Source organism: Gadus chalcogrammus, chromosome 20 (assembly GCF_026213295.1).
Source record: "Gadus chalcogrammus isolate NIFS_2021 chromosome 20, NIFS_Gcha_1.0, whole genome shotgun sequence".
In the NCBI taxonomy this organism is placed as follows: Eukaryota; Metazoa; Chordata; class Actinopteri; order Gadiformes; family Gadidae; genus Gadus; species Gadus chalcogrammus.
Genome location: NC_079431.1, coordinates 7,291,360 through 7,316,413, shown reverse-complemented (window position 1 = coordinate 7,316,413; position 25,054 = coordinate 7,291,360). Strand labels below are relative to the sequence as shown.

At 42.3% G+C, this 25,054-nt stretch overlaps 4 protein-coding genes across 10 annotated transcripts; 2 read left to right on the top strand and 2 right to left on the bottom strand.

Annotated features, from left to right (window-relative positions):
* The first annotated feature begins 193 nt into the window (after window positions 1-193).
* Window positions 194-5,361, top strand: lamp1b (lysosomal associated membrane protein 1b). The gene is made up of 6 exons (XM_056579627.1): window positions 194-504; window positions 1,775-1,932; window positions 2,434-2,571; window positions 3,251-3,317; window positions 3,737-3,904; window positions 4,016-5,361. Exons 1-6 carry the CDS (start codon window positions 456-458, stop codon window positions 4,153-4,155), a joined length of 720 nt encoding a protein of 239 aa, XP_056435602.1. The 5' UTR covers window positions 194-455; the 3' UTR covers window positions 4,156-5,361.
* LOC130373255 (growth hormone-regulated TBC protein 1-A-like) lies at window positions 5,108-9,983 on the bottom strand. Of its 3 annotated transcripts, none has more exons than XM_056579619.1 (8): window positions 9,637-9,983; window positions 8,916-9,061; window positions 8,667-8,825; window positions 8,310-8,434; window positions 7,875-7,971; window positions 7,578-7,807; window positions 7,075-7,260; window positions 5,108-6,688 (listed from the first exon to the last, which is right to left on the bottom strand). In XM_056579619.1, the coding sequence occupies exons 1-8, from the start codon at window positions 9,681-9,683 to the stop codon at window positions 6,593-6,595; spliced, it is 1,086 nt and encodes a 361-aa protein (XP_056435594.1). In that variant the 5' UTR covers window positions 9,684-9,983; the 3' UTR covers window positions 5,108-6,592. The 3 variants fall into 3 exon arrangements, with proteins under 3 accessions (XP_056435594.1, XP_056435595.1, XP_056435596.1); XM_056579620.1 differs by having other exon boundaries at window positions 7,578-7,750; XM_056579621.1 differs by having other exon boundaries at window positions 8,916-9,030; window positions 9,637-9,704.
* A 146-nt stretch (window positions 9,984-10,129) lies between these two features.
* On the bottom strand, window positions 10,130-14,498 carry dcun1d2a (DCN1, defective in cullin neddylation 1, domain containing 2a). 4 transcript variants are annotated; one of them, XM_056579625.1, is made up of 7 exons: window positions 14,376-14,498; window positions 13,173-13,389; window positions 12,805-12,973; window positions 12,311-12,441; window positions 12,134-12,216; window positions 11,951-12,047; window positions 10,130-11,747 (listed from the first exon to the last, which is right to left on the bottom strand). In XM_056579625.1, the coding sequence occupies exons 1-7, from the start codon at window positions 14,376-14,378 to the stop codon at window positions 11,668-11,670; spliced, it is 780 nt and encodes a 259-aa protein (XP_056435600.1). In that variant the 5' UTR covers window positions 14,379-14,498; the 3' UTR covers window positions 10,130-11,667. The 4 variants fall into 4 exon arrangements, with proteins under 4 accessions (XP_056435600.1, XP_056435601.1, XP_056435599.1 ...); XM_056579626.1 differs by having other exon boundaries at window positions 14,330-14,420; XM_056579624.1 differs by lacking the exon at window positions 14,376-14,498 and adding an exon at window positions 13,942-14,318.
* A 1,049-nt stretch (window positions 14,499-15,547) lies between these two features.
* On the top strand, window positions 15,548-24,383 carry LOC130373357 (transcription factor Dp-1-like). Of its 2 annotated transcripts, none has more exons than XM_056579789.1 (12): window positions 15,548-15,670; window positions 17,767-17,851; window positions 18,001-18,067; window positions 18,244-18,362; window positions 18,796-18,917; window positions 20,296-20,461; window positions 20,695-20,841; window positions 20,947-21,015; window positions 21,158-21,309; window positions 22,183-22,349; window positions 22,517-22,595; window positions 22,980-24,383. In XM_056579789.1, the coding sequence occupies exons 2-12, from the start codon at window positions 17,840-17,842 to the stop codon at window positions 23,116-23,118; spliced, it is 1,239 nt and encodes a 412-aa protein (XP_056435764.1). In that variant the 5' UTR covers window positions 15,548-15,670; window positions 17,767-17,839; the 3' UTR covers window positions 23,119-24,383. The 2 variants fall into 2 exon arrangements, with proteins under 2 accessions (XP_056435764.1, XP_056435766.1); XM_056579791.1 differs by lacking the exon at window positions 15,548-15,670 and adding an exon at window positions 15,690-16,915.
* Window positions 24,384-25,054: the final 671 nt, after the last annotated feature.

Below are 25,054 nucleotides of genomic sequence, written 5' to 3'. Positions count from 1 at the left end.
TATTATTATTATCGTATTATGAACGCACAACTAGGTGGACGAATTAAATTGAACAGTATCGAACTAAAAAACGATGATGAAAAAAGATACGTCACATGAGCTGTGTGGGCGTTCCTTACATGCTCCTTCACGTGACCTGTCTGGGCGGTTTTATACCCTCCGTCACGTGACCTATCTGAGCGTTTGTTATATCCTTCGTCACGTGATTCAGGAGTCCTTTAGCTGCTGGTAGAGCAACCACCACTAGGAAGACAATATTATATCGGCGCTGTGATTTTCAGCGCGGACAATTTTGCAGTAGCAATCTCCGTTTGGTTTATCTTAATGTCCATAAGATAGGTGGTTGTTGCTACGAAGAGGTTGTTTGGCTTAAAATCTGGTCAATTTACCTGTGCGTTATTGCCTGCTAGCCGATTCTCGTTTTGTCTGCTAGCACTGAGCGATCTGAAACCAACATGATGCGGTTTACTTTTGTATTGTCCGCACTTTTCATTGGACTTTTGGGTAAGTATTTTGACACTTATTAAGCTGACCACCCCTGTGCGTAGCAGAGTTTATCATACATGATGCTACCGATGGAAAAGTTCTCTTCAAGGTGTCCAAATAAAGTCCAGATGAGCTGCCGCAGGTCGTGCTGCGTTTCAGCTGCTCAAAGCAACAATTCTTTACTGAGACATTGATTTGCCTAACCGTCTTTCAATTTCAGTGACAAACGTCAGAAACGTGTAATTTATTATTAATGCTTCGAAGTTCTTTTTTAAATTTCGATCGAATCACTGGTCTTTGGAAAGATTTTTGCGTCATTAGACACATTTTATTAAGGAATAATCGTAAACAAGTTTGCTGGAATTGCAATGTAGGTTTCGTTGAAGGCTTCTGATTTTAATCAGAACAACAATGCAGATCGCAATTTCAATGCGGGCTGTGGTCCGTGTGCGCATGCGCGTTCTTCTGTTTGTTTGTGCAAGAGTTGACAATCACGTGGTTATTATTGGAAATTACCGATATGTTTAATAACTGCCTACATCTTGCCATAGTTGAATTCGCTCTTTATGAAATCTAAAATGTTTTTACTCTAATTCTAGATCAGACGGATGTTCAAAACGTGGGCTAGATTAGGGTATTATTGATATTTAGAATCTTCATTAGTTATCAATCATGTGGGGTACATTTCATTAGGATTGTACTGCTCGACTCCTGTCATGTGTATGTTGGACGACCAGGTAGGAGGCAATAGTGGCTAACGGCTAATGGAATACAATATGGCCATGAGACATGCCACTGACAGTAGGAATGTATTAGTATTGTCTGGGTAGAGTCTGATTTGCTATATTCAACACTTGTTAACTTCGAGTTGGATCTATCTATCTATCTATCTATCTATCTATCTATCTATCTATCTATCTATCTATCTATCTATCTATCTATCTATCTATCTATCTATCTATCTATCTATCTATCTATCTATCTATCTATCTATCTATCTATCTATACTATATCTACTTGAACAGATGCATGTTAACAGTTTCTAAATATTTCCAGACTTTGCTTTGGATATGCAGGGGTTTGATCAACATATGTTCGTTTGTTCACCTATCACTTACACAAAACAAATTATTTATTCCCTGTATAATAGTGTTTTGCTCAGCAGGCTTTAGATAACGGGTTCTGGGGTATTTCTATGGCAAAATGTATTGTAATGTTTCCCATTTAGGTGGTTTAATGGGAATCGCCGCTTCACTGTGCTAATGCCTCCATCTTCATACCCTAACAGCTGCTGTTCTGCACCAGAGTGTAGCCGCTGATGCCAACACTGCCGGCACTCCAGCATGGGGTAGCTACAATGTTACCAACAGCAATGGATCCATCTGTCTGATGGCCGTCATGGGCCTGCAGCTCAACGTCTCCTACCACTCGGCCTCCGATAATAAGGTGACGCACACTTCCTCACACTGTGGTGTTGGACAGACCGGGTCTCTATGTTGCATAATACAGAACTTTTTGTAGTGACGAGTCCTCTTCTCTGTTGTAGACTGAAAAACTAGGCGTTGGTGCCTGGAGGAAGGGCTTTATGATATGACCGATTAAAATTACAATTTGTAACTTTACTTGATTATTACACGCACACTTGATTATCTCTGAATTAATTTCAGGGGACAAAATTGTGATTTTGATTTGATTTTCAATTAATTATGCAGCCCTAGCGGGATATAACAATAACTACTGGGAAAACATTACCACTGTGATTTTTGAATTGAGTTGTTCTCTCGTCAAACATTGTTGAACTCCTGCTGTGCAACCTGTGCCCAGACATGGGTGCGGTGAGATACCGTTGAGCTCACTATTGAACCATGCAATATCAATACCTTGAGGCCTGTCTATGTAACGCATGCCTTCACACGTCGCCCTGGCCGTGCTTCTCTGTGTTCCCAGACTGTGGCATCAGTGATCAACCTTCAGCCCAACACGACCTCCGCGTCCGGCGACTGTGAAACGGAGACCGCCACCCTGATTCTTTCCAGTGATTGGGCCGACGGGCAGAAGACAAACTTGACTTTCGTCTTCTCCTTGGTGGGATGAAAGTCTTGGTCATGTGCCCTGAAAGTCCTTTCCTCTTTTTAGATGCTTCTGGTCTGCACTTTCATGTGCTGCATATAGTTGACCACTAGATGGCGTCTGAAGAGTGTAAATTGTATGAGATTTATCTGCGGGCATGTCCGATGTCCCAGGAAGATGAATTTCCATCTTGTCCTTCTTACTGTAAGGGTTAACGTGGCCTGTTGATAGCTTGCTGAGCTCGTTGAGATGATTGAGGGCTATTGGATTGAGGGTTATTATGATTGAGGGCTATACAAATACAATTTAATTTCATTGTTCCCGATACAAAGATTGCAGTAAACACAGTTCAGATGCCATGAAGCTTGGGCCCTAAATCAAACAACCTAATTGTCTATTTCCACCCATCCTTGCATTCATGTATTTTATTGGTTAAGATGATGTATGGCCTGCTCTTTAATTCAAGGTCCTATCGATATCACATCTGGGACAAATCTGTCCCAATACAATTTTTTAAATTTGTATAGGGGCGTTTTATACAAAAAGCAGAAATCTGGCAACACGGCGAAGGGATGGGAACTACCACCATCCAACATGATGATGCTTTTGAACCACACCTGGTGCTGACTACAGAATGATTGTATTGACTGAATTGAGTGGGTTTTAATCTTCTTTTCCTCCATTCTTTTTCCAGAACACTACTTCAAAGAAATACCACTTGAGTGGTGTGAATTTGTCGGCTGTGTTGCTCGACATGAAGGGTGTGTACGCAACCGGGCCCTACCTATAAACCAGACCGTTGCCTTCCTCTGTCACCCTCAGTCCTTTCCTAAACTCTCATCGCTCCTATGAAACGTGACGTTTGAATTGACATACTACTTGTATTCTTTCCTTTTTAAATTTTCAAATTGTCAACCCTTAATAAGGGTACATAAATGAACTACTTTATACATTGATTAATGCAATTATAAGCATTAACAGCTATCAACTGCTAACTAATGGGCTAGTCATGTACTAACCCCTACGCTGATGCTATAAAGTAATGTTTATTACTGCATGAACTAAGGTTTAGTAATGGTATATGAATGGACCCTTACTGTAAAGTGTTGCCAAAACGTTTAAAATCAAACGTTCATCATTCAAGAGGATAATTTGAAGTTCTGATTGTTGCCTCCCTCAGATCCCCCCTTGTTGGTCGGTAACCCCACCCTGAACTACCTGCCAGGGACCCTGGACCACTCGTACATGTGTCGCGACCAGCAGACGCTGACCGTGACCCAAGGCTTCTCCATCCACACTTACCAGCTGCATGTGCAGCCCTTTGGCTACAACCGAGAGTTCGGACCAGGTGTGTAGGTTTTGAAATTTAAAGTGAATCCCTATTGTGCAGGATCTCTACCTCTGTCCCAGGCCACCTGACCAATGGTTGTTCTCGTCCCCAACGTCTTATCTGTTGCAGCTGAGGAGTGTCAGCTGGACATGGATGACATGCTGATCCCCATCATAGTGGGAGCTGCCTTGGCCGGCCTGGTCCTCATCGTCCTTGTGGCCTACCTGATCGGCAGGAAGAGGAGCCACGCTGGTTACCAGACCATCTAAGACAGCCGGCTCTATCGCTTTCCTCAACTTGACCACTATTTTACCCATATTCATGCCCCGTTCGCATGCACATGCAGACCACACAAGTGTTCGTTTTTACACACACACACACACACAGACACGTGCGCACATACATGCAACACAGTAGAACCCGCTACTTTAAATACCTCTTATTGTTCTACCTGGCACTCTACTTTCTGGACGGGAGTTATTTTTTCCAACCCAGTTTTTGGCTACTTTTCTTTTGGTACTTTTTACATTTGCAAATGTCATGAGTAATTTTGGGTTTTATTAAGGTTGTGCTTTCTTAACTGAAGTGCTCTTATGCGTCAGTTAGGACTTTGAGAGATCGTGGAGGAAGGGAGAATAGGAATCTTCCCTGCATAGAGACATAGTTCGGTGTCACAAATATGACAGAGTTGGTTGGGTCCACTTAATTTAAAGCGTTAAATCTTCCACAGCCTTCTCTTGCCTTCCAATGCAGCGTTTAGGTTTTCGAATCGTGTAATATTTATTGATTCTTGGAAAAAACGGATTCTGAGGGGAATGCTTTGGGAGCTGTTGTAGTTTCAATGTAAAGGGAATGTAATGGATTGGCAGCTTAACTCAACCCTCTTTTTAAAAGAAAGGTGTCCAGTTCTACTCTGGACAACCCGTACGCATGTTTAGCTTTACTTTCCCGCAGAAACTCCTTGATGGAGCTGCTGGAGAAGAAAAAAGCCCCCCCCCCCCCATAAATAACATCATGATGATGTGACTTAAGTTGGTTTTTGTTGCTGTGCCATGCTCTGGCCTGAGCCTCAGCCATACCCCATTATCTACTGTGTGTGGATTCTATAACTACATTATTAGTGATTCGGTTGGAGTCTTCCATGTTGAAAGGTCAAATGGCAATTAGGTGAATTATGCACATAACATCGGATGTCATTGTGGCGTCCCTCAACGACATACTGTCGTCGTGGAAGTTGACCGATTTTGTGATGGCGGAATTGAATGGATTCTCAGGATTGCTTGGTAACGTAGTGACTGTTACCAAGAGGTTCTGACGTGTTATATGGAGGATGTTTCTCTCGGTCGGAGCCCGGACGTTCGGTACCAGGGAAGACCTACATAGTTTGTCCATGTTGCATATGGCAAAGGGAAATGCACCAAGGACATCCAGTGGTGAACTTGTCTTTAAAAGAAGAAAAAAGGCCAAAACATAATTTCAGTTTTTATTCAGTGCCTTCCCGCCCATGACATGAGTAGGATATATAACTAGTGGTTAATGCCAATTCACAAGGTACTCACCCAACTGGAAGCAGTGCTCGCTGCCATTTGAGACATTTCCTTTGTTGTCTTAATCATAAAGTGGCCAAACTGTACTTTCATTATTCTCCTCAATGATGCATGGTTTGACGTGAGAGGGGAAAGTACAAAAAGTAATATTTCTTCATCTAGAAGTGTATCCATGTAGCGATTTAATATGGTTTTAAATTTGGAATGTTTGATTTTTTTCTTTTTTTGAAGAGCGTAATTAAAGAGACAAAACAAGGAAATGTTGTACTATGGTTTTGCCTCATGTACAATTTATTACATTCACAATTGTACAGAGTTTTGAAAAGTGATTTGTATCATAAATACTATGCATCTTCCTGGTGTTTTTGTAGCCGTAGATACTGTAGACTGTGTGGGATTTCCTCCTGCGTAGGTGTGCCAGCCTGCACTAGTTTACAGAGAGAGCGGCACACTACAACATCCCTGGCAGGGATGCAAATGTAATGCGTGTGGAACACATTACACACATCCGAGACCCAACTTACGTGTATGTGAACTTCAGAAAAGTTTTTCTACTATTTGAATAGAATAGTAGTTTGAAAGCATTTCAAAAGGTAACAACAAATCAATTCATGATTAACCAGAAACAAGGAAGTAAAGTTGGACTGGTCAAATGCACACAGAAAAGGATCTTCCAAAAATAGTCATTCAAAAATACGTTTTTAGAAAGGGATGCAATTCCAAGCATGCCTGTATTTGTTCGTCTCAAGACCGTCTGTACTCCGACATTGACTGATTGACCCTGCTGGGGCTCCCACCGAACTAGCAACGGGTGGGCATGTTGACCATGCCTACCATTAATGTGTTTACGCCTAACACCAAACGCCATATTTAAATTACTTTTACTAGGCATAGAGAGACATCTGCATTTTGTCAGTCTTATACATGCTACTTGAAAGGGTCCAAACCAAAGGGTATAGGTTTCCACATGTTGGAATTAAATTGAATTTAAGGACCAGGAATACGGATTCAAGTTCTAATATGGATTACATTGCAATAAGAAAGTGCTACAGTGGGATTTCTTAGGAAGACTTGTATATAATTTGCCATAGTGACTGTGGTGTGATAGTTACAGGTGATTGGAGAGGGCTAGCATGGTATGGAATCCAGGTCCTCTTGGTTATCTGGTCTCCTCCATGATGATGCGTTGTCGACACGATTCCCTCATCTTGGTAATGGTTGCCATAGACAGACTTCCTGGCTCAGCAAAGATTTTCTGAAACCATCATAGAAGAAGAAAAGGACTGTTGTATTTCAAGATTAAATGAATAGTGTATCACACAATGTAAACTAACAGCTGGACGCCTGGTTGGGCATTTAGAATATAGTTCAGCGTTTGGTATTAGAACGTAAGGCAAAGCCATATTCTGATTAGACACACTTGGGGAGGTCAGCGTCAATCAGGATCAAAGTTGAAATGTGTGATCTTTGTACACTGTGTCAAGTGATCTAATTGGACAATTCGAGCTGCCCGCTACGGCCAGGGTATCGCCAATGCTAGTTTGGGCTACAGCGCTCCACTCGCTAGGAATACATTGTTGAGGCTGTATTGGGACGTCATCATGCGTTCAGAGCAGTGGATTTAAAAATAAATTGTCCCACCTGCATAAAGTGGTGGCAGTCCTGGGTGAAGGGTCCCTTGGTGATGCTTTTGAAGCACTCACACACGTCCATGAGAGAGCGAGCCATCAGGATCTCTGGCTGGTTGTGTCTGATGAGGGTCAAGGCCACGCGGAAAAGCACTTTGGAACCCTCATAGAAAAGACAGTCCCATATCCGCAGAACCGTCTGAGCGTAAAAGAGAAATACAAACTTCCTTAATTCCCCATTGTTATTAATATTCTAAACAAAACGTTATTTTCCACGTCAACACACTGCTCTACTTGGATGTCTGGTGTATCAAGTGCAAAACAATGTGTATTGGTTTTAATGCGAGTGAGCCGGACATTGTCCGGTTCGTGTCCTGAATCAGAATTGGATTCATCTAAACATATTTAAACAGAGGTGATCTAATCAAACAACACCCAGTCTGTGGCCACGAACAAACAAACCGTCATAATGATGCCTACCCCGCTCACGCAATCTCACGCCGCGCCCGAACCTACCTCTACAGGAAGCACGTCGATGTAGAGGCAGATGAACCACCGCGACACCACCAGGGTCCATATGCCGGGGAACTGGGTCATCAGCTGGCCCACTGCAGGGGCTTTGGCCTTCACCAGATCCCCCAGCACCTCCTGGTCGGTCTTCAGCCCCAGCATGGCTGGGCTGTAGTAGTCTACAACACGCCTTAATGTGATTATTTCACCGCTGTGTGTGTATGGGAATAGGAGGACTAAAGAGAACCATTGAGAGAGTTAGAAACGGAAAATGCCGAAGACAGTAACCTGCTATAGGCATACCTGGCAATATTCTGCCTATCAATGCGTCCATCAACCAGAATGATTTCTCTTCGTCCTTAGTGATGATGAGGAGGTAACCCGCGATGAAGTTCATGCCCTGAAATGACGAGAGGGTGCTGATCAGACAGGATCGGATCCATTCATAATTAACTTAGTGTGATCTGGGCTATGAACGGCCTGCAGTGGAGGTTCAAGCACTGGGATACTTCTGTGTGTGGTATGTTATAAAAGATACACATTTTTGATTGTAATACGTAAATAAATACATTCTATTCGCATCCACACTTTAAAAACGTAACGTGGAGTCAGATATCTAAACGTATACATCTTAGGGAAAGTCCTGAATGAAAACTGGCTGGCCTTGTTCTTAAAGACAAACAGAGGTGGAGGAAATCAAACAAGGACAATATTTTTCCTTAAGTCTGTGCGTTCTACCTGACAGTAACCAACCGCCTTGTTGTGGTGTCCGTAGGCCAGCAGCACATTGTACAGCGCCGTCCTCTGGCTGGGCTCTGCGGAGCTCTGGAAGAGGACGTTGTCAGGGAATGTCCTGTGCATGTCTACCATGGACAGAGGAGATGAAGTGAATCACCAGGTTGGAATCAAGTGGCACACAGATATAACTCCACTCCAATCCAAGGTTCAACACTATCAAAGAAGTCGCGCATAACTGCCTGATAGCCTTACAATAGAACACACACATATCTGGAAATATGTGAATTCCTTGAACAATAGGTCCACTTCATGTGAACTCAAGGAGAACAAAGGTATTGCATTGCGAGGGCCGCTGACCAATATGGATGACCTCTTCCAGCTTGGGGTCGTGCTCCATGGCCAGCAGAGATTGGTAGAAACCTGGGTGGGACTGAAGCTGTTCTTGGGCCCCACTGGACACCATCCAGATCGTACTCCGATGCTCATTGGGTATGCCTTTACGCACATACCTTTTCACTTCGAGGTACAACAACAAATACAGATCACATCATATTCACATATCGTTAACGTGTGAAGAGAAAAGCTGAAGCGGATACCAAAATCTACCTGTCTGATTTTTCTCAATGGGAGCTTTCCCCTGAAGAAGTTTGGACCATTTCATGGATCTTCTGTTGAGAACCACTCCATACTCATTCATGGCCTCTTCGTAGGATTCCCAGGCCTGAGGTATTGAGAACCCATATGAATCCACTCTAATGGTGTTTTAAAAACAAATGTACATAATTACATAAACTTATTACATAAACGGTTGATCACTCATGTTCATGGCTAGAACAGTTCAACACAGGCCTTCTTCTTTTCTAGCCTTATGTTATATTCCCTGGTGACTAGAACTACAATGAACTATGCCGGGTAAGGTTACTCTTGCTAGAATATCGAATGACAGTTGCTCAGTCGGCATTACATTACCTTTAGCCACACAAGGCATAATCACCAAAATACAAGCTCCCTAAAGAAGAGAATGGTAATGCGTGTAGATTAGAATAGTGGATGATGCAAGTCAATGTGTTGAATCAACCTAGAGTAGCAAGTGTCTAAAGTCTTCAAAGTTAAATTGATCCACGGTTAATGCCCACAGTGTTGCGTAGTATTGACCTATAAATAATAGTGTTTAACAATATGCAGTGTATGGCCTACGGTCATTGTAAGATCTCTCGACGCATAACGACCCAAACCTAACAGATACCAACACCTATGGAGCCCTTGCAACGAATAAAAGTCACGGAAAGATGCGGCAAGTCAATCAACAGAACTGTACACCGCTTACCCGTCGTTGGGAAGAGACGTACCCTTCCCATTTGATTCCATGTCCATGAGGGCAGCGTACTTTCAAAAAGTACGTTGTTAAAGTAAGCGTCGGCCAATGTTAAGCCTTAACAAAACAACGCTCTAGGGACAAATATTATCTTACGGGAGAGAGCGATCTAAAATTCAAACGTCACCCTTGCTGCAGCACAAGGGGGCGGACCCAATTTAAATGCCCAGGTAAGCCACAGGTAGCCCATCATTTGGGTGCATTTAAAAAAGTTGCAAATACTTGGGTATTATTTAGCCCTAGGCTACTCAGATATAACATAAACCTTTTTATTTAGTTTTTACAATTTGAAGGCCTTTTGAAAGGAATTCAACATAATGGATGGGAATTTACCTTGAAATGAAACATATAAAGAAGGAAGTCCATAAACATATAACATAAGATAGGATTTCTTTCAGAAAGGAAAGTAAATACATGTTTGATAATGGAAACATGTCATGCTTTATTTAATCCCTTTTTTAATATTCTAAACAAAATGACCTATTTCAATGACCAACAATAATGAACAATGTTGTAACATTGAATTTAAGAACATGAAAGTCCCATGATAATCGGAGTAGACCTATCCATTCAGAAGGCATATTTTGTCACCCGTCTGCGGTTAATCATCTGCTGTAAGATACCAACACTATGAACTCCTTAGTGGTAGCATCGTAACAAATGTGTACGTATTAGGAGTTTTTGTTTCATCCTCTTTCCACAACGGATACTCGATGCAGGTTGTTTTTATTTAATTGTTTTGGAGGGAGTCTAAGCAATGCAGCATTCTTAACCAAAAATTAGAAAGTTAATAAGAGGAGCAGATGCAAGTTGAAGTTGAACGACTATAGACATTACATTAAAAGACTTTGCCTTCCTAAATGTTGTACCTCAATAGTAAACGAGGGACAGGTTTTGTAAATGGATATTATCTTATCATTTTTTTTAATAATCATTTCATTTGAAATATACGCACATAAATATACAATCGGATAAGAGCAGAATACACTCAGTGATAATTATCAAGATCACAGCAAAGTAATCAATTGGTACTTTTTGAAATCCTGTGAACAAAATTCTTTAAATCGAAGCACAAGCTTTACTTAAATTACAAATTTATTATTGAAACCCAACATAATTTAACCAATAATGTTGTTTCTCATGCTTTCGATAATCCGCTCAACTATTTCATGAAATTGAAAGACCCAAGCTGACAGCTATACCATCATATCATTCAGGTGATACTGGAGGCGTCCGGCAAGAGAGCACACGCTGTACACAAATCAATCCTCCCTTGCGTTTATAAATGTAACATATTTATATTATTCTTCATATAATTCTTTGTAAACTGTCTCCGTAGGTACAGTATTTACACATCAGTTGTGTTGGTGCTGGTGTAGCGAGCACTCTTCCCCCCCCGCGGGGACGTGTGAGCTTAGAACACACAGGGATCATGATCCACAGCACTTAAAACTGTACAGCCAGACAAAACCCAACGCAGACCTCAAAACACAGCGAATGCTCCTCCTCTCCAGTCCGTTCTATGTACAGAGGTGGCCAGTGGAGTCCTCCTTAGTGCTGCTCCTCCTCCTCTTCCTCCTACTCCTCCTCTGTCAGCCCCCACCCCCTCTGAGGTCGAGGCTGTGCCTGGCGGAACTGCGCTCCTCTTGGAGGGCGATTTTGGGCGGGGGGGAGGGGGGGGGAAAGGTGTCCCAGAAAGAGCAGCTCCGATGGGAGTGGCAGAGGCAAAATGGCAATTGTCAATTTGACACCTCAATCGTTGTCAGAAGAGCAATGAAGCCTGTTGTTGTTGTTATTGCTCAGCTACCGGCTAGGCGGTGTTCTTAAGAGTTCCAAGTGCTTCGGCTGTCTTTCGTTTCTTTCTCTCACTCTCTGAAGTCTACCTTTTTTTTATTAAACAAGTAAAAAAAAAAAAAAACTACTATGAAGTCACTTGAGAGAGAAAAAAGTTCAGGTATTCCACAATATTTGAATATCGGAGTTTTAGAGAGTTTTACGCTTTGATCCCGTCACAATAGGTCGTGCAAATTCCACAAAATCGTCTATGAGTACCGGCCACGCTCCTGAAAGACAGACAATGAATGGGGAAAGTTTATGCAAAACATAACTTCTTGGTTGTCGTAAGGATATTCAAGGTCTTTGGTTGAAGGCGTCTAAATAACTACATTATATTTACAAGGCACAGTATGCATAATTTCTCTTCTAAATTAAAATATCTTGTAACATAGCTTATTTTCGTAACATCCTCAATAACTTCCAAACTTACCCTCCTCATCATAATTTGACATGTCGTCTGAAATCATGTTTCCAAAGTCCAATAATAAGTTCCACGTGTCCTTGGGGATTGATCTTTTATGGTGTTCCTAAAAAGAAAAGTTTTTTTCAAGTAAAAACGGAGTAATATACATGTAACTGCTTAATATGAATGTAATCCCTTGGACTAACTTACCAACAGGAATCTATTCCATAGGTCCAAGAACTTAAAACGCCCCGTTAGAACCAGGTTCCAGTAAGCCACAGCCATCTCCAAATCTGAAACAGAGGTCATGGGTGTCAAATCAAGGCAAGTAGCCATGCAATGTTGTGTTCAATCCACTTTCAAACTCCAATGTCCAATCTAGCTTACCTAGTCCCTTTTGGCCAGGATTTTTAGCGAAGTTAAAAGTGAACTGGTAGAAGTCCTTAAACTTTCCACAGTCTTTAAGTTCCTGTTCCAGTCTTGGCAAAAGGGCCTTCAACTTCTCTGGGCTGTCACACCTGGAGAGAAAAACACACACAAACGCTGTAAACATTCATTGTGTACGTATAATTACACATTGCACCCCGATAACATGCCCCTAAAAACACAGTTGTTGTTGTTCCACAAGTCCAAGTGTTGTTGAAATACAACCTGAAGCACGTCAGCTGACATGGTAAAAAAGAACTCCATAACTTCTGCTGTCAGACATGAACAAAATAACGTCCTTAGGCAGTGGAGTGGTAGATCTATAAAAATACAGTTTACCCAGCGAGCCACAGAGAAACACCAGTAAATAAACACCACGGTAAGCTGGTTATAAATCAAGGGTTAACTGCTGAACATGAAAGAACCGGGAGGAATCAGGCGATGGTGCTGCTCACCCAAGCTCCGACATGCCATCCATGAACTCTTTCTTGCTAAACTCGCACTGGGTGGCGGCCCGGAACTTCCATGCCACGACCAGCACCGTGATGCTGGCGGGGTCGAGAGAGAGGTCATCGCAAAACTGCTGAATGCCGTCTATCCCGATCTTGTTTTCGTCCTGGGGATCTATCACAAACAAGACATGGGGCAGAATCATGTTGTCAATTATGCAGCTGAACACACACACACACACACACACACACACACACACACACACACACACACACACACACACACACACACACACACACACACACACACACACACACACACACACACACACACACACACACTTTATAAAGCCTGTGAGGGGTTGAACACTTGCCTTTGTACCGGTTGTAGAGGTGTTCCAACTTTTTCCTGTCCACAGAGGATTTCATTGACTCCTTACAGTAGAGATCAGGGTTCTGGAAGTAGTTGTCTGTAGCAACCTCTAGTTTCCAGTCATTCTGAGTGAGGCAGTACACGGCCGTCTTCTCCCCTGCCTGGGTGAACGACATGAACTGCCGAACCTTGTCCCGCTGCGATGACTTCAGCTTATGCTGCACAAGTACAGGACATGGACTGTCAGGCACCGACGGGAGCAAGAGACATACGCAGACCAAGATACACACAACAACAAATAGCGGGACGCACACCCCAACAGGCATTCGGACAACTATACTACCGTAAGCGATCGAAAGTTAGTTGTTAAACAGGTAAACATCAGGAGGTGAGTGAAGAGGGCAGAGGGAAGGATCTTTGGTAATTATGTCCTGAGCATAGCCAACATTGAGCTATTCTGAGGCTTACTACCGAGTATTATGAAAGCACGTGCTGAACTCCCAAATAAGTATGGTCATAGAGGTAACTTGAGAAGGGGGAAGCCATCTAGGAGATCTTAAGGTGCAAAGTTAAACCAGTACCGTGCCAGCATTACTCAAAAAATAATGGAAATTCTGAATCATGCAAGCAGGCAAACTCTCATTAGCTTAGGCGAGGGTCAAACACTTGCTTACTTAGCGCTTTTCTAAATAAAATCATCTACATTCTGTAACAACACAAATCTTGAATCGATGAATCGGGCAATAGTGTTTGACATCATCAATACATACCAGGACATATAGTGGCATTATCTTTAGAAAGGAGGAGTGTCGTGGCTGCTGTTGTTAGCCGAGTTGACTGTGTGTGTGGCAATGCTCATCTTCCTACAACAGCCGAATGAAGACCATCCGTACGATCGTAAAACTATCCTACTAACATCACCTACTATTACGGTCTCAGCCTGCTTTACGCCAAGCAGCATACGTGATCTCAGTCGAAGTTACGAAGCTACCAGAGAGAGATCTGAACCTAGCTAGCTAACTGGTCTCCAAATATCAGCTACTGACCTTCCATTTCTGGTGGCTAAATACTGAGGTAAATAGTGTTGTAGCCTGAAAACAAATACCCAGGTACCTCTACGTTGTATAACACTGTCGTTATCGTAGGATCGATCCTTACCAGCAAAATAACAATCCGATGGTTTATGTTTCTTTTGGTTACCTACCATTTTCACACCCGCTGTTGGACCAATTTGATAGCCTGACGTTTATTGTGCGCTTGCGCGGAAGTATTTGGTAGATGGCTGCGGCTGTAATGTTGGATTTGGAAGCATAACTTTAAACTACACTTGTACGATATACAATAAAAAAACACAAATGTATTTAATTGACTCGTGTTGTGGAAAAAGAATATACAAAATAAAGGGGCGTCACGATTACAGTATCTGTTCTTCCAATGAGCCTTTATCTTTGAAAACAGCCATTGAGTCAGTAAAGCTGCCAGGGTAGACCTATCATTGAAGTTGAGTCAGAATGTATTAACTATATCATTATTATTCAGATATAAGAATATTTATCTTTAATATAATGTCATTGACATTATTGAATAGTCACTCACTGTTTCAGTAATTATTTTGGGAAACATTACAAACAGAACCAAACACAACCTGTCCTCAGGATATAACCATGGCTCTGTGGAACTGGGGTTCAGAAGACAGAAAATAAACAGATAGGTGGCTAAAATAGTATCTGTTATCTATAAATTGAAGAAAGTCTACACCCTTCAGAGGGATAGGATGTTCTGTTCAGTTTTTTGCACATTATCTTTCTGTAACAGATTCCTTTTCCGACTTCCTCCACACAGCACATTCATGAAACTGAAAAAGTTATTTGTTTAGCTCTGGGCCCTCTTAAAGTATTACTCATATTCATCAAGAAAAGAAAGCAACCATCTCTCGCTCTCTGTCTCTGTCTCCGTCTCCGTCTCTCTCTCTCTCTCTCTCTCTCTCTCTCTCTCTCTCTCTCTCTCTCTCTCTCTCTCTCTCTCTCTCTCTCTCTCTCTCTCTCTCTCTCTCTCTCTCTCTCAGACTCTCTCTCTCTCTCTCTCTCTCTCTCTCTCTCTCTCTCTCTCTCTCTCTCTCTCTCTCTCTCTCTCTCTCTCTCTCTCTCTCTCTCTCTCTCTCTCTCTCTATCTATCTATCTATCTTAGTTGTTCAATGTTACATTTTATATGATTATTAATATTAGGCATTTTAATATTATTTTACAGGAAGACTCGAAAACATCAATATCCAATGGTAGACCGTGCCATACAGACTCTGAAACGAGCCAGCCAATCAGACAGACTTATGGGCGTGGCAGTCGTGAGCTAGTTTACCATCGTCATACCTACACTATCCAATCTGCTGTGGCCGTTGCTAGACACCGCCAAGATCAGATTGAGAGACGCACCAGTACAGCGGGCTAGCGAGAGATTGCATTGAAAAGGCTAACGCAAATTGCTAACTTGTAAGCCGAACCGGTAAGACTCTCTCGTCAAACTGTTGCTGGTTCCGAAATTATTATGGTAGCAATTAACCTTCATGTAATAACATATAAGTATAGAGTTGTACTTTGGGCTATGGTTTGACCGGTTTTGGGAAAAGTATCAGCGTTTGGACCAATGTTGTGGTTCATCCCGACGGGGCTGTCGGTGACAGCTATGGATTAGCCCAGCAGCTAGTAGGCTAAAGCTACTTTGCTAACAACACGCTGTCGAGTAACTTCTCATTTGTTAGCTGGCTAGGGTTTGTTTTAGCCACGTTAGCCTTTTAGCTCATTGATTAAACGCAGATATTAGAGTACCCCTTCATTAGTAAACTATCGGACGGAGGCTGGATGTTCTACTTGTCAAAATCAGCTCTTCGGCGCTTTTAAATTAGGGCAATTTGAACTATTTACATCCAGTTAGTTAATTACTATACAAACACTAATGAGTACAATATGAAGTGATTATCAAGCGCTTTCGGGAACTCCATAAACACGGCAAATCCACGACATAACCTATTTTATACTTCACATGTGTCATTGTAATCCTTAGGAACACAGAAGTGGAGAGTGATCGGAGGGGGGTTAAGTTCTTAACACAATATAATGATGGTTTGGCTTGTAAATGCTTTGTAGAAACTGGGTTCAGGCAGTCGCGAACTATTTTGAGGCCTGGTTGTGAATATTTTAATTTCGTCCTTTTAGTTGCATTCAGCGCCCATGAGAAGCCCCAATCAAAACCCACACAATGAAGCTCATTTATGATTAGATGAGTGGGTCCCGACGCATCACTGATTTGGCCTTATGTTATTATGATGTGACTATGTTGGTACAAAGTGTCCAGTGTCTGTCAGTTCAGTTCTGGTCAGATCGGAACCCAAATGCCCAGTTACTTTACAAGGGAACTCATAGGTCCTTGCTGTCATTTTCACCAGAAAATGCTATTTATCTGAAGGTTTATTTGTGACGATCTATACTAAGCTCGCAACAAAAACTTGCTGTTCTGATAACGTCAGTTGAGTGCCAAATAAACCATTTTTAAGGTAACTTTATAGCCACATCGAAGTTGTCACATTTTGGACATTCGGCCATTCACTTACAAATAGTAAATTAATGAGAAACTACTTGAATATTGCATAGTTTAGTTTCCTGTTTGGCGGTAGGGCTTCAGACCTCCTCTTCCTCCATTCTCTATTGCCAACAAAAACAGCCGTCGAGGAAACCAAACCAGAGTGCACTCGTAAGTGCACAGAAACCGCTTTTTACATTTTACTTTTGCTCATAAATGCACGCACATATATTGAACAGAAGACTGACTTTAGACACTTGCTTGATTCTATAATGGTTCAATGAACCAGCGTTATAATGGGTCTGAGCCATTTTAAAACGTGCAGCAGCAGCTAACTCGCTAGCTAACGTCAGCCACCTCCACCAAAGTGTTAGCAGCAGCTAGCTCCAACTCAACAAAAGCCTCGCTGCACCAGTACCCATGTGAAGTGCTGATGCTGTTCACTTCTCAGTAGTAGCTTTCATGTTTAGGTTATGTTATGGTCTAGACCATCCAGGATATTTTCAGCACGAAATGCTAAAGTGATCATGTGTGCGTTGACCTGTAGCTGAAGTTCGTGTATAATCGTCCCCGGACGTGGTGAATAACTAAAGTAGGCCTGCTTGTGTATCTGTCCTACTGCAACTCTTTTAATTGAGAGTTCAACTTCTTGGGGTTCCGAGACGTGCGTTTGAATGTTAAAACAATCGTTCGTGTTAATACCACCGAGATCGCGATTTGTTTCGTTTCATGCAGTTTATCTTGTCTTGTCCTCGGCACAATGCCCGGCTAGTTAAGCTAACTAGAGTAGTGTAGCCAGCCTCAAACAATGTGCTTGCTGCTTTAACATAAAGTTAGTTTTTTTTTTTTTATCTTTAATGTAAATTACCCTAACTTCTGTTGATATTGCTTTAATTTACTTAATGCCGTTTTTTTTAACATACATAAAACAAGTAACTATTGTTATGTAAAATGTTTAGATGCTGTGAGCAGTTCCAGACTATATTGACTCAAATAAAATATCTGTTCCGTTTCTGTTTCAGGGGTTTTGCCTGAAAAGAGAGAGGAAGATTTTCCTTTTAGACTGAAGCTTTACTTCCCCGGTCCTTTTGGATCATGGCTAAAGATGTAAGTATTTAGTTAACTTTTATAGGTTACAATCTTGTTGGACTGCATTTTATTTTTATTTATTATAGTTGTGCATTTTATGATGATCATTTAAATGTCACCTCTTTGAGCCCAATTTTATTCAACACCTGTGATCCGGTTCTCCGCAGGCTGGTCTGATTGAAACAAACGGAGAGTTGAAGGTTTTTATCGATCAGAATCTGAGCCCAAGTAAAGGTAAATAGTGCGGAAAATTTAATATAAATGTGTGTTATTTGAAAGGTGATGCGTGTCTGCTCTCGCCACCAGTTGTGCCATTATATAGCTGTAACCTGACAATGGGTGGCAACCTAGTGTCACTGTTTAAATTTCCAGTCTAATTGGTGTGTGTTCTCTTCTGCCCTCGTCACTAGTCCTGTCTCTGGTTACTGTTCAGCCCACGGCTCTTCCAGTGGCCAAACAGCTATTGCCCAAAACCCTAGGGCCCTCCAACGTCAATATCGCTCCACACATGCAACACATGCCCCACATGGTGAGTGATGTGGTTTTACAGTCTTCACTTGTTGATCAGCTCTGTAAGGAAAACACCTCCTCAAATGATGCCACCCGCTCTTCATTTGTCACCACTAATTTGCATATTATCTAAAGGAGCTCCTCCTCCAGGTATGTTATGGATGTGTAAGGCTCTCCCATTATCATTGTGCAATGACCGGGTGTGTAGGGTGGGGGGAAGGGGCTGACACTAAGCTGGTCAAACTCTATAGTCAGCAGGATTACTCCCATCATCCCATTATGAACATAGAATCTTTACCCAGACCAGCAACCTTCTTAATCATAATCTGTGTAAAGGAATACATCATGTATAGCCTCTCTCAAAGTTACCTAGCATGTTGTGTTTTTAGCAGCCTTGTTTAGACTGAAATGTTGATTTGTATCTTTGTTCCCCCTTGCCCCTCTTTGTCCAGGTGATTGGAACACCCCAAAGACCTACCGTTTCCAATACCATACTGGTCAACAGCCCACACACGCCCAGCTCCCAGTTCCTCACACAGAGCCAACAGCCTGACGCCTCACCATGGTCCTCAGGGTATGCTGCCACCCTCCTTCCACGGGTCAAATGCCTTGACGTGTTCCGTAGGGATGCACCGAATTTTCGGCCACCAAATATTTTCAGCCGAAAATGGCCCAAAAGCGCATTTTTGGTTTTCGGCCAAAATACTTTTATCACCGAAACAACACGGACAAAACTGAAATTTGTGATGACGCAAACAAAAAATGCGGTCATCACACGCTTGTCTGGATAAGCGCCAATATGTCTGCGGTGTGGACGTTTTTCAATGTTTCTGAGAAAGACCCACGTACAGCGATTTGCAAAAATTGCAATGCCTTGATTTTAATGAAGTTAGTACACAGTCATAGCCATAAAGGCAATGGTACTAGGGTTGTATTATCGAGTATAAACGCTATAAACTTTGAAACTAGGTCAACCGCCATCTTCTCCGTCAACTCTCCTCTCACACTCGGTGACAGCGTCAGGCAGTGCGCCAATTCTCGGTGACAGCGTCTTATAACGTTCTATATATATAAGTATAATAAAAATAATATAAAATATCACGGCCAAAAGCTCTGTGCGCCTCCGGATGGCCGTAGCGCGGGGAGCTCTCGTAGGGATTGGGCTTCGCGGGGTTTGTTCACTGCCGTTGCTATGGTTACCGGTCTTGCACGTTCCAACGCTATATTATGTAGCCTATCTATTAGGTTTGCATATATTTTTTTTTTATATGAAAAAACACATAAATAAAACAGTGCAAAGACAAACTGCCGAACTTTTAACCTTTTAAACCTAATACCGTATAGGCTACCGCGGCAACCCTAAATGGTACTAATAATTGTCATAATAATTTCTTTCAGTGTTTCGGTTTTCGGCCTTGGTTTCCTAATTTTTGGTTTTCGGTTTCGGCCAAGGATTTTCATTTCGGTGCATCCCGAGTGCTCAGCCAAGCCATCATTATTTAATGCAGTTCTTCCTCTTGATAAACTTCACTCTGACACCAATACACTGTTAATATGGCCCCTCACAGTTTGGAGGACCAAACTTAAAAAAGTAAAAGACTATTTTTCAATGTGCACCTGATTATATTGAAACCATAGATTTCTGTTGTGATGTGGCCGAACCATGTCAGAATGTTAATAGAGATGGACTTCATATTTAGTGGTTAACCTAACTGGAAAGGGTTTATACAGAGGTACAAGTGTTGATATGTCCCTGAGCGAGACGCTTAACCCTAACTGCTCCTGACGAGCTGGCTGTCGCCTTGCATGGTTGACTCTACCGTCGGTGTGTCAATGTGTGTATTAACCGATGTAAGTCGCTTTGGATAAAAGCGTCTGCTAAATGCCCTAATTGTAATTGTAAAGGATTGATATCCTTGTTGTTGCTCTATTTATTTATTTATTGTCCTTAGAAAACGTGGAAAGAAAGGTGAGAAAAACGGGAAGGGGTTGAGGCATTTCTCCATGAAGGTGTGTGAGAAGGTACAGAAGAAGGGCGTTACCACCTACAATGAGGTGGCCGATGAGCTGGTGGCAGAGTTCAGCTCCGCAGACAACCACATGTCGCCTAATGACTCGGTAAGATCCGTTGCCGCACCGCAAATGGCCCTCCAGAAAGAAAAAAATCGGAACAGATCAAAAACTGTCAATTGTTTCCCAATCAACAAGATACAATTGAAGGTTTTTGTCCTGTTCAGTTTTTTTTCTTGACATTTTCTTATACTTTAATAAGTGCAGGATCGTTTAATGGGTGTGGTTCCCAATTGCAGATATCTGCAATAAGTATCATTTTTCCTTATTTTCCCATGCAGCATGTGTATGACCAGAAGAACATCAGGCGTCGCGTATATGATGCTCTTAATGTGCTCATGGCCATGAACATCATCTCCAAGGAGAAGAAGGAGATCAAATGGATCGGCCTGCCTACCAACTCCGCCCAGGAGTGCCAAAACCTAGAGGTGCACCCAGAAAATATTTAGACTAGTGGTCTAAAGGATAATCTGCCATTGAATGTTAGGTTTTCCTCTTTTCTCCTGACGATAGATCTTTTGTGTCAACCATAGGTGGAGAGACAAAGGCGGCTGGAGAGAATCAAGCAGAAACAGTCACAGCTACAAGAACTCATATTGCAGGTATGCCTAAAACTAGGTCTCCCCAAGTGGGAATACATTTTTATTTGTTGTCGGACCCGCTGTAAGAAAATTTCTTTCATGTATATATACATTTTATAAAGTGGATAGGATATTGGATAACAAATGATTTTACTCCCTGCAGCAAATCGCCTTCAAAAACCTGGTTCAACGGAACAGGCAGTCAGAGCAGCAGACGAACAGACCCCCTCCTCCCAACTCTGTCATCCACCTGCCCTTCATTATTGTCAACACCAGCAAGAAGACAGTCATCGACTGTAGCATCTCCAATGACAAGTATGTCTCTCCTTTATTCCAGATGCCTCCATTTTTTCGTCACCCACGCTTCATTGTAATTGATTTCCCCTGAAAACTGTCTACCTGTTGTCTTATTGGTATCTGAACAAACATTGTTTGTCCACAATTGTCGACGAGTACTTGTAGCTACCAAGAAGTCGACAACATGGGCACAACATTACGAGGCGTTGGGTACTAGTCTGGAAAATTGATTTCAAGAGTTGTGTTGTTTAAAGAACTTTCTTCAAAACTAAACATGATTTAGGCTTTTGTGTAATCAGAGAAACGTGTCATCTGCTCAGCCTTGCCTCTTTTGTCAGCAAAATCAGTTTTTTCAAAGGGTATATTGTTTGTGGTGTGTAGCAACAATATTGTATAGATGTTCAAAAGGTCTGAAAACGATTTACCATTTTGAAGGTGGTTTGTCTCTTCTCGACATTTAACTGGGTTAGGTAAATGTTGGGGTATATTCTGTGCAACAGGGCGGGAAGCTAAGCTTAACAATCAACGATAATACAAATGGAAAAGGTGCTCATTAACTTGGCCTGGTTGGCGGTCAATGATGGTGACATCACTGATTGTTGAGGCAATATATTGTCATGTACTTGACATTGGTGGTGTTAAATTGCATTGGTAGTGCGGGCACTGGCCAAGGCGGGGTCAGTGTGCTGTTGATAAAGTGTGTGCCCAACCCCACGTGAAATATATGGGGGTTATAAAGTCCATTGCCTCACCCTCTTCCAGAATGCCCAAAGAGAAAATGAAAGTAAATTCTATTTGTCTTTAAAATTAGTCTTGCATTGTTCGATTAGACATTTAGGCAATGTATTTGGTGTGTTATGCTCTAATATGATTATTTTTCCTCTGATTCAGGTTCGAGTACCTTTTCAACTTTGACAGCATGTTTGAGATCCATGACGACATTGAGGTACTGAAACGTATGGGCATGGCCTGTGGTTTGGAGGTGGGCAAGTGCTCTCCAGAAGACCTGAAGATCGCCCGCAGTCTGGTGCCAAAGGCCCTGGAGCCTTATGTCACAGGTCAGAGCAAGAGAAGGATATTGAAAAGTAACCTCTCGATGAGCTACATTGTGTTTTCACTACCGTCTCGTCTTAATTGACATAACCTGTTAACATAATTGCATATCTTTTATATCATTTTATGTGGGCTGAATGACTATTACATTGTTACTTGGTTTTCTTTGTAGAGATGGCGAAGGGTCCAATCAGTAATGTCTACATTACCGGGGGATCTTCCTCAAACGGAGCACGGTATCCTGTGGGCAGGTGAGGGGCCGACTACAGTCAATAACGCGTACAGTAACGGGAGGCTGCAAATTATTCACATACAATGTTTACATTGTAGCCTCACCAAAGCGCTTCAGGGTTCAACCTTGAAACGTTTTTCTTCCAAAACATAACGGCCCCACAACAATCTTTAATGGCCCTCATCTCAAGTTGTTGCGATCAGGGCTGGAACATAAAACCAAAGACCTTTTTTGTTACTCGACATTCTTAATAATTTATTTAGGAACACAAATGTCCACCACGGGCATGAGCCATCACTGGCCAGTGGCTTGTGCTAAAAGACAAACAAAGAGGGTTAATTCTGGCCCGCAGCCTTCGGGGGCCCCCTTTTATTGACCAACCCTTGACCTTGTTTGTTGACAGTGACGGCGGCGCGGACGGCACCATGGCCTCCAGCTCTAACGACTCGCACTACAGCGGGTCTCGTGTGGAAACTCCAGTGTCTTACATGGGCGACGATGACGAGGAGGACGACTACGATGAGAACGACGATGAAGACTAGCCTGGCTCTCCGTGTCCACGCCTCTCCAACAAGCACAGTCTTTCTAACCACATCACCATGGGATTCAAGCCCACTATTGTGTGTGTGTGTGTGTGTGTGTGTGTGTGTGTGTGTGTGTGTGTGTGTGTGTGTGTGTGTGTGTGTGTGTGTGTGTGTGTGTGTGTGTGTGTGTGTGTGTGTGTGTGTGTGTGTGTGTGTGTGTGTGTGTGTGTGTGTGTGTGTGTCCATCCACCTTCTCTTTTTCCCTGTTCCTGTATTCGCTCGGCCTGGCTTTCTCAGGGGTGTAGAACAAACAGGAGGTGAACACTGGGTGCGTCGTTCCCTCTGTGTGTGTATGTGGCTGCTGAATCACACAGGCACCTGCAGCATAGCTCTGGGGGCACTCTCGTGCATGGCAGCAGCACTGTGCAGAAGCCTTTTAGATATGTCCTTGTATATCTAATCAACTACTCAATAAGCCATCCCAGTTCAAAAATAAAGACAAGCAAAAAGCCCCCCCCATCCCCCCCCCAACTTCCTTCTTCAAACCCACTGCTGTTGGAGAATGTATAGTGTACCGTGTGAAATAGTTATCTTGTTTTGTTGTGATCGCATTTTGGCAGACGTTAGGGGCAGGGTGATTCAGTGTTCCACGATGGCTGCCAAAGTGTCGGTGTAGACCTGCCGTGTCAGCACAACTCCGTGGATCCAGCCTCAATTGTTGCCATGGTGTCCTACGATAGGACCCAAATCCATTGCCCGTGTTGAATACTTTCAGTTTCGATTTTGTTTAGTGTTTTTTTCTTTTTGGACGAATTATCTCCAGCAGTTTCTTCATCCCGAACCCCACTGTGGTGGGCTGACTTCCCTCTGTTCTGTAGGCAGCTGCTTTCATGAGTTTATTTTTTTCAGTTTGTTGCTTGTTTACTTTTGTATACTGGAGATGATGAGTTCTCTTCACCGCCCCGTCACACCTTGTTAGTGTTTACATACAAACGACACCAGCAAGGTACCGACCTCCGAAACCCAGGCTCCCTATAGGACGATAAGCTTTGTTTGTTATTACGTAAATGGACCCTATGATGATTGTAGCTTATAGTATCCTCTAGAGGCCAGTGGTCAAAGGTAGACCTGGAAACTACCGATGTATGGAATATGTGTTTGTGACGGCTTTATGTACTCTCCTAAAAGATCTCATTTTTAAAGCTGAGCAACACATGTACGGACTCTTCCAAATACCTTTTTCTGTAATCTAATATAAGTTTGAAATTAAATATAGATTGTTTTAATAACTTTGCATCCATGCATTTTGTTGTCGCCTTGTATAAACTAGATAAAAGTGCCAACCGTTGCTCATAACTCAACGGTGGGTTATGATTCATGCTGAAGCTCGAATGGGATTTAAATATATTATGCATGCACTCAAACTTTAATGACCGGTTTGGGAAGGCTTTATTTTATTTTAAGGAAGAATGTTAATGATTTTGTCTTGAGGCACCAGATGGAATACCAGGCGATTTACAACAAAGTATTGAATTATGAACTGTTACAAATGAATAATAACTTGCCATAAGGGCAGCCTTTATCAAATATGTCTTAAAAGTATTGTATACCAAAACAATTTATCACACAAATTTGTAAACATTGTATTGTAACTTTCTAGGACTTAAGGCATTCAATTTCATGTGTTTTGAGTTTTTTTCATTCGGCCTACTTACAGAAAGTGCCTCCTCTGCACTAAACGCGGTTGAGAAAGATCAGTTGAGTGACCAACGTAATGTCGCTGTTACATGTTGTGCCGCTTGGCTGACCAGTCATAATCCAGGTATCCAGGCATGTATTGTATCACCACTTCCCTAGGTCGAGCTCGCGCATTTTGTCGAGGGCATTAGGGTGTTAATGGATTACTGAAAGGTGTTGACGCAGGGGTGTGTGTGATTGTGTGTGTCCCTTCTAT

What these genes read in the sequence shown, in the direction of transcription:
- lamp1b (XM_056579627.1), top strand. Translation starts at nt 456, where the DNA reads ATGATGCGGTTTACTTTTGTATTGTCCGCACTTTTCATTGGACTTTTG. An exon ending in ACTCGGCCTCCGATAATAAG is followed by an intron (nt 1,933 to 2,433) that starts GTGACGCACACT and finishes CTGTGTTCCCAG; the next exon opens with ACTGTGGCATCAGTGATCAA. An exon ending in TGTGTTGCTCGACATGAAGG is followed by an intron (nt 3,318 to 3,736) that starts GTGTGTACGCAA and finishes TGCCTCCCTCAG; the next exon opens with ATCCCCCCTTGTTGGTCGGT.
- LOC130373255 (XM_056579619.1), bottom strand. Translation starts at nt 9,683, where the DNA reads ATGGACATGGAATCAAATGGGAAGGGTACGTCTCTTCCCAACGACGG. An exon ending in ACGTCTCTTCCCAACGACGG is followed by an intron (nt 9,062 to 9,636) that starts GTAAGCGGTGTA and finishes AAACACCATTAG; the next exon opens with AGTGGATTCATATGGGTTCT. An exon ending in TCGACGTGCTTCCTGTAGAG is followed by an intron (nt 7,261 to 7,577) that starts GTAGGTTCGGGC and finishes TTTTACGCTCAG; the next exon opens with ACGGTTCTGCGGATATGGGA.
- dcun1d2a (XM_056579623.1), bottom strand. Translation starts at nt 13,497, where the DNA reads ATGCCTGTTGGGGTGTGCGTCCCGCTATTTGTTGTTGTGTGTATCTTG. An exon ending in CCTCTACAACCGGTACAAAG is followed by an intron (nt 12,974 to 13,172) that starts GCAAGTGTTCAA and finishes TGTTTGTGATAG; the next exon opens with ATCCCCAGGACGAAAACAAG. An exon ending in GTCAAATTATGATGAGGAGG is followed by an intron (nt 11,748 to 11,950) that starts GTAAGTTTGGAA and finishes TCTGTCTTTCAG; the next exon opens with GAGCGTGGCCGGTACTCATA.
- LOC130373357 (XM_056579789.1), top strand. An exon ending in ACATGTCGCCTAATGACTCG is followed by an intron (nt 20,462 to 20,694) that starts GTAAGATCCGTT and finishes TTTCCCATGCAG; the next exon opens with CATGTGTATGACCAGAAGAA. An exon ending in AGGAGTGCCAAAACCTAGAG is followed by an intron (nt 20,842 to 20,946) that starts GTGCACCCAGAA and finishes TGTCAACCATAG; the next exon opens with GTGGAGAGACAAAGGCGGCT.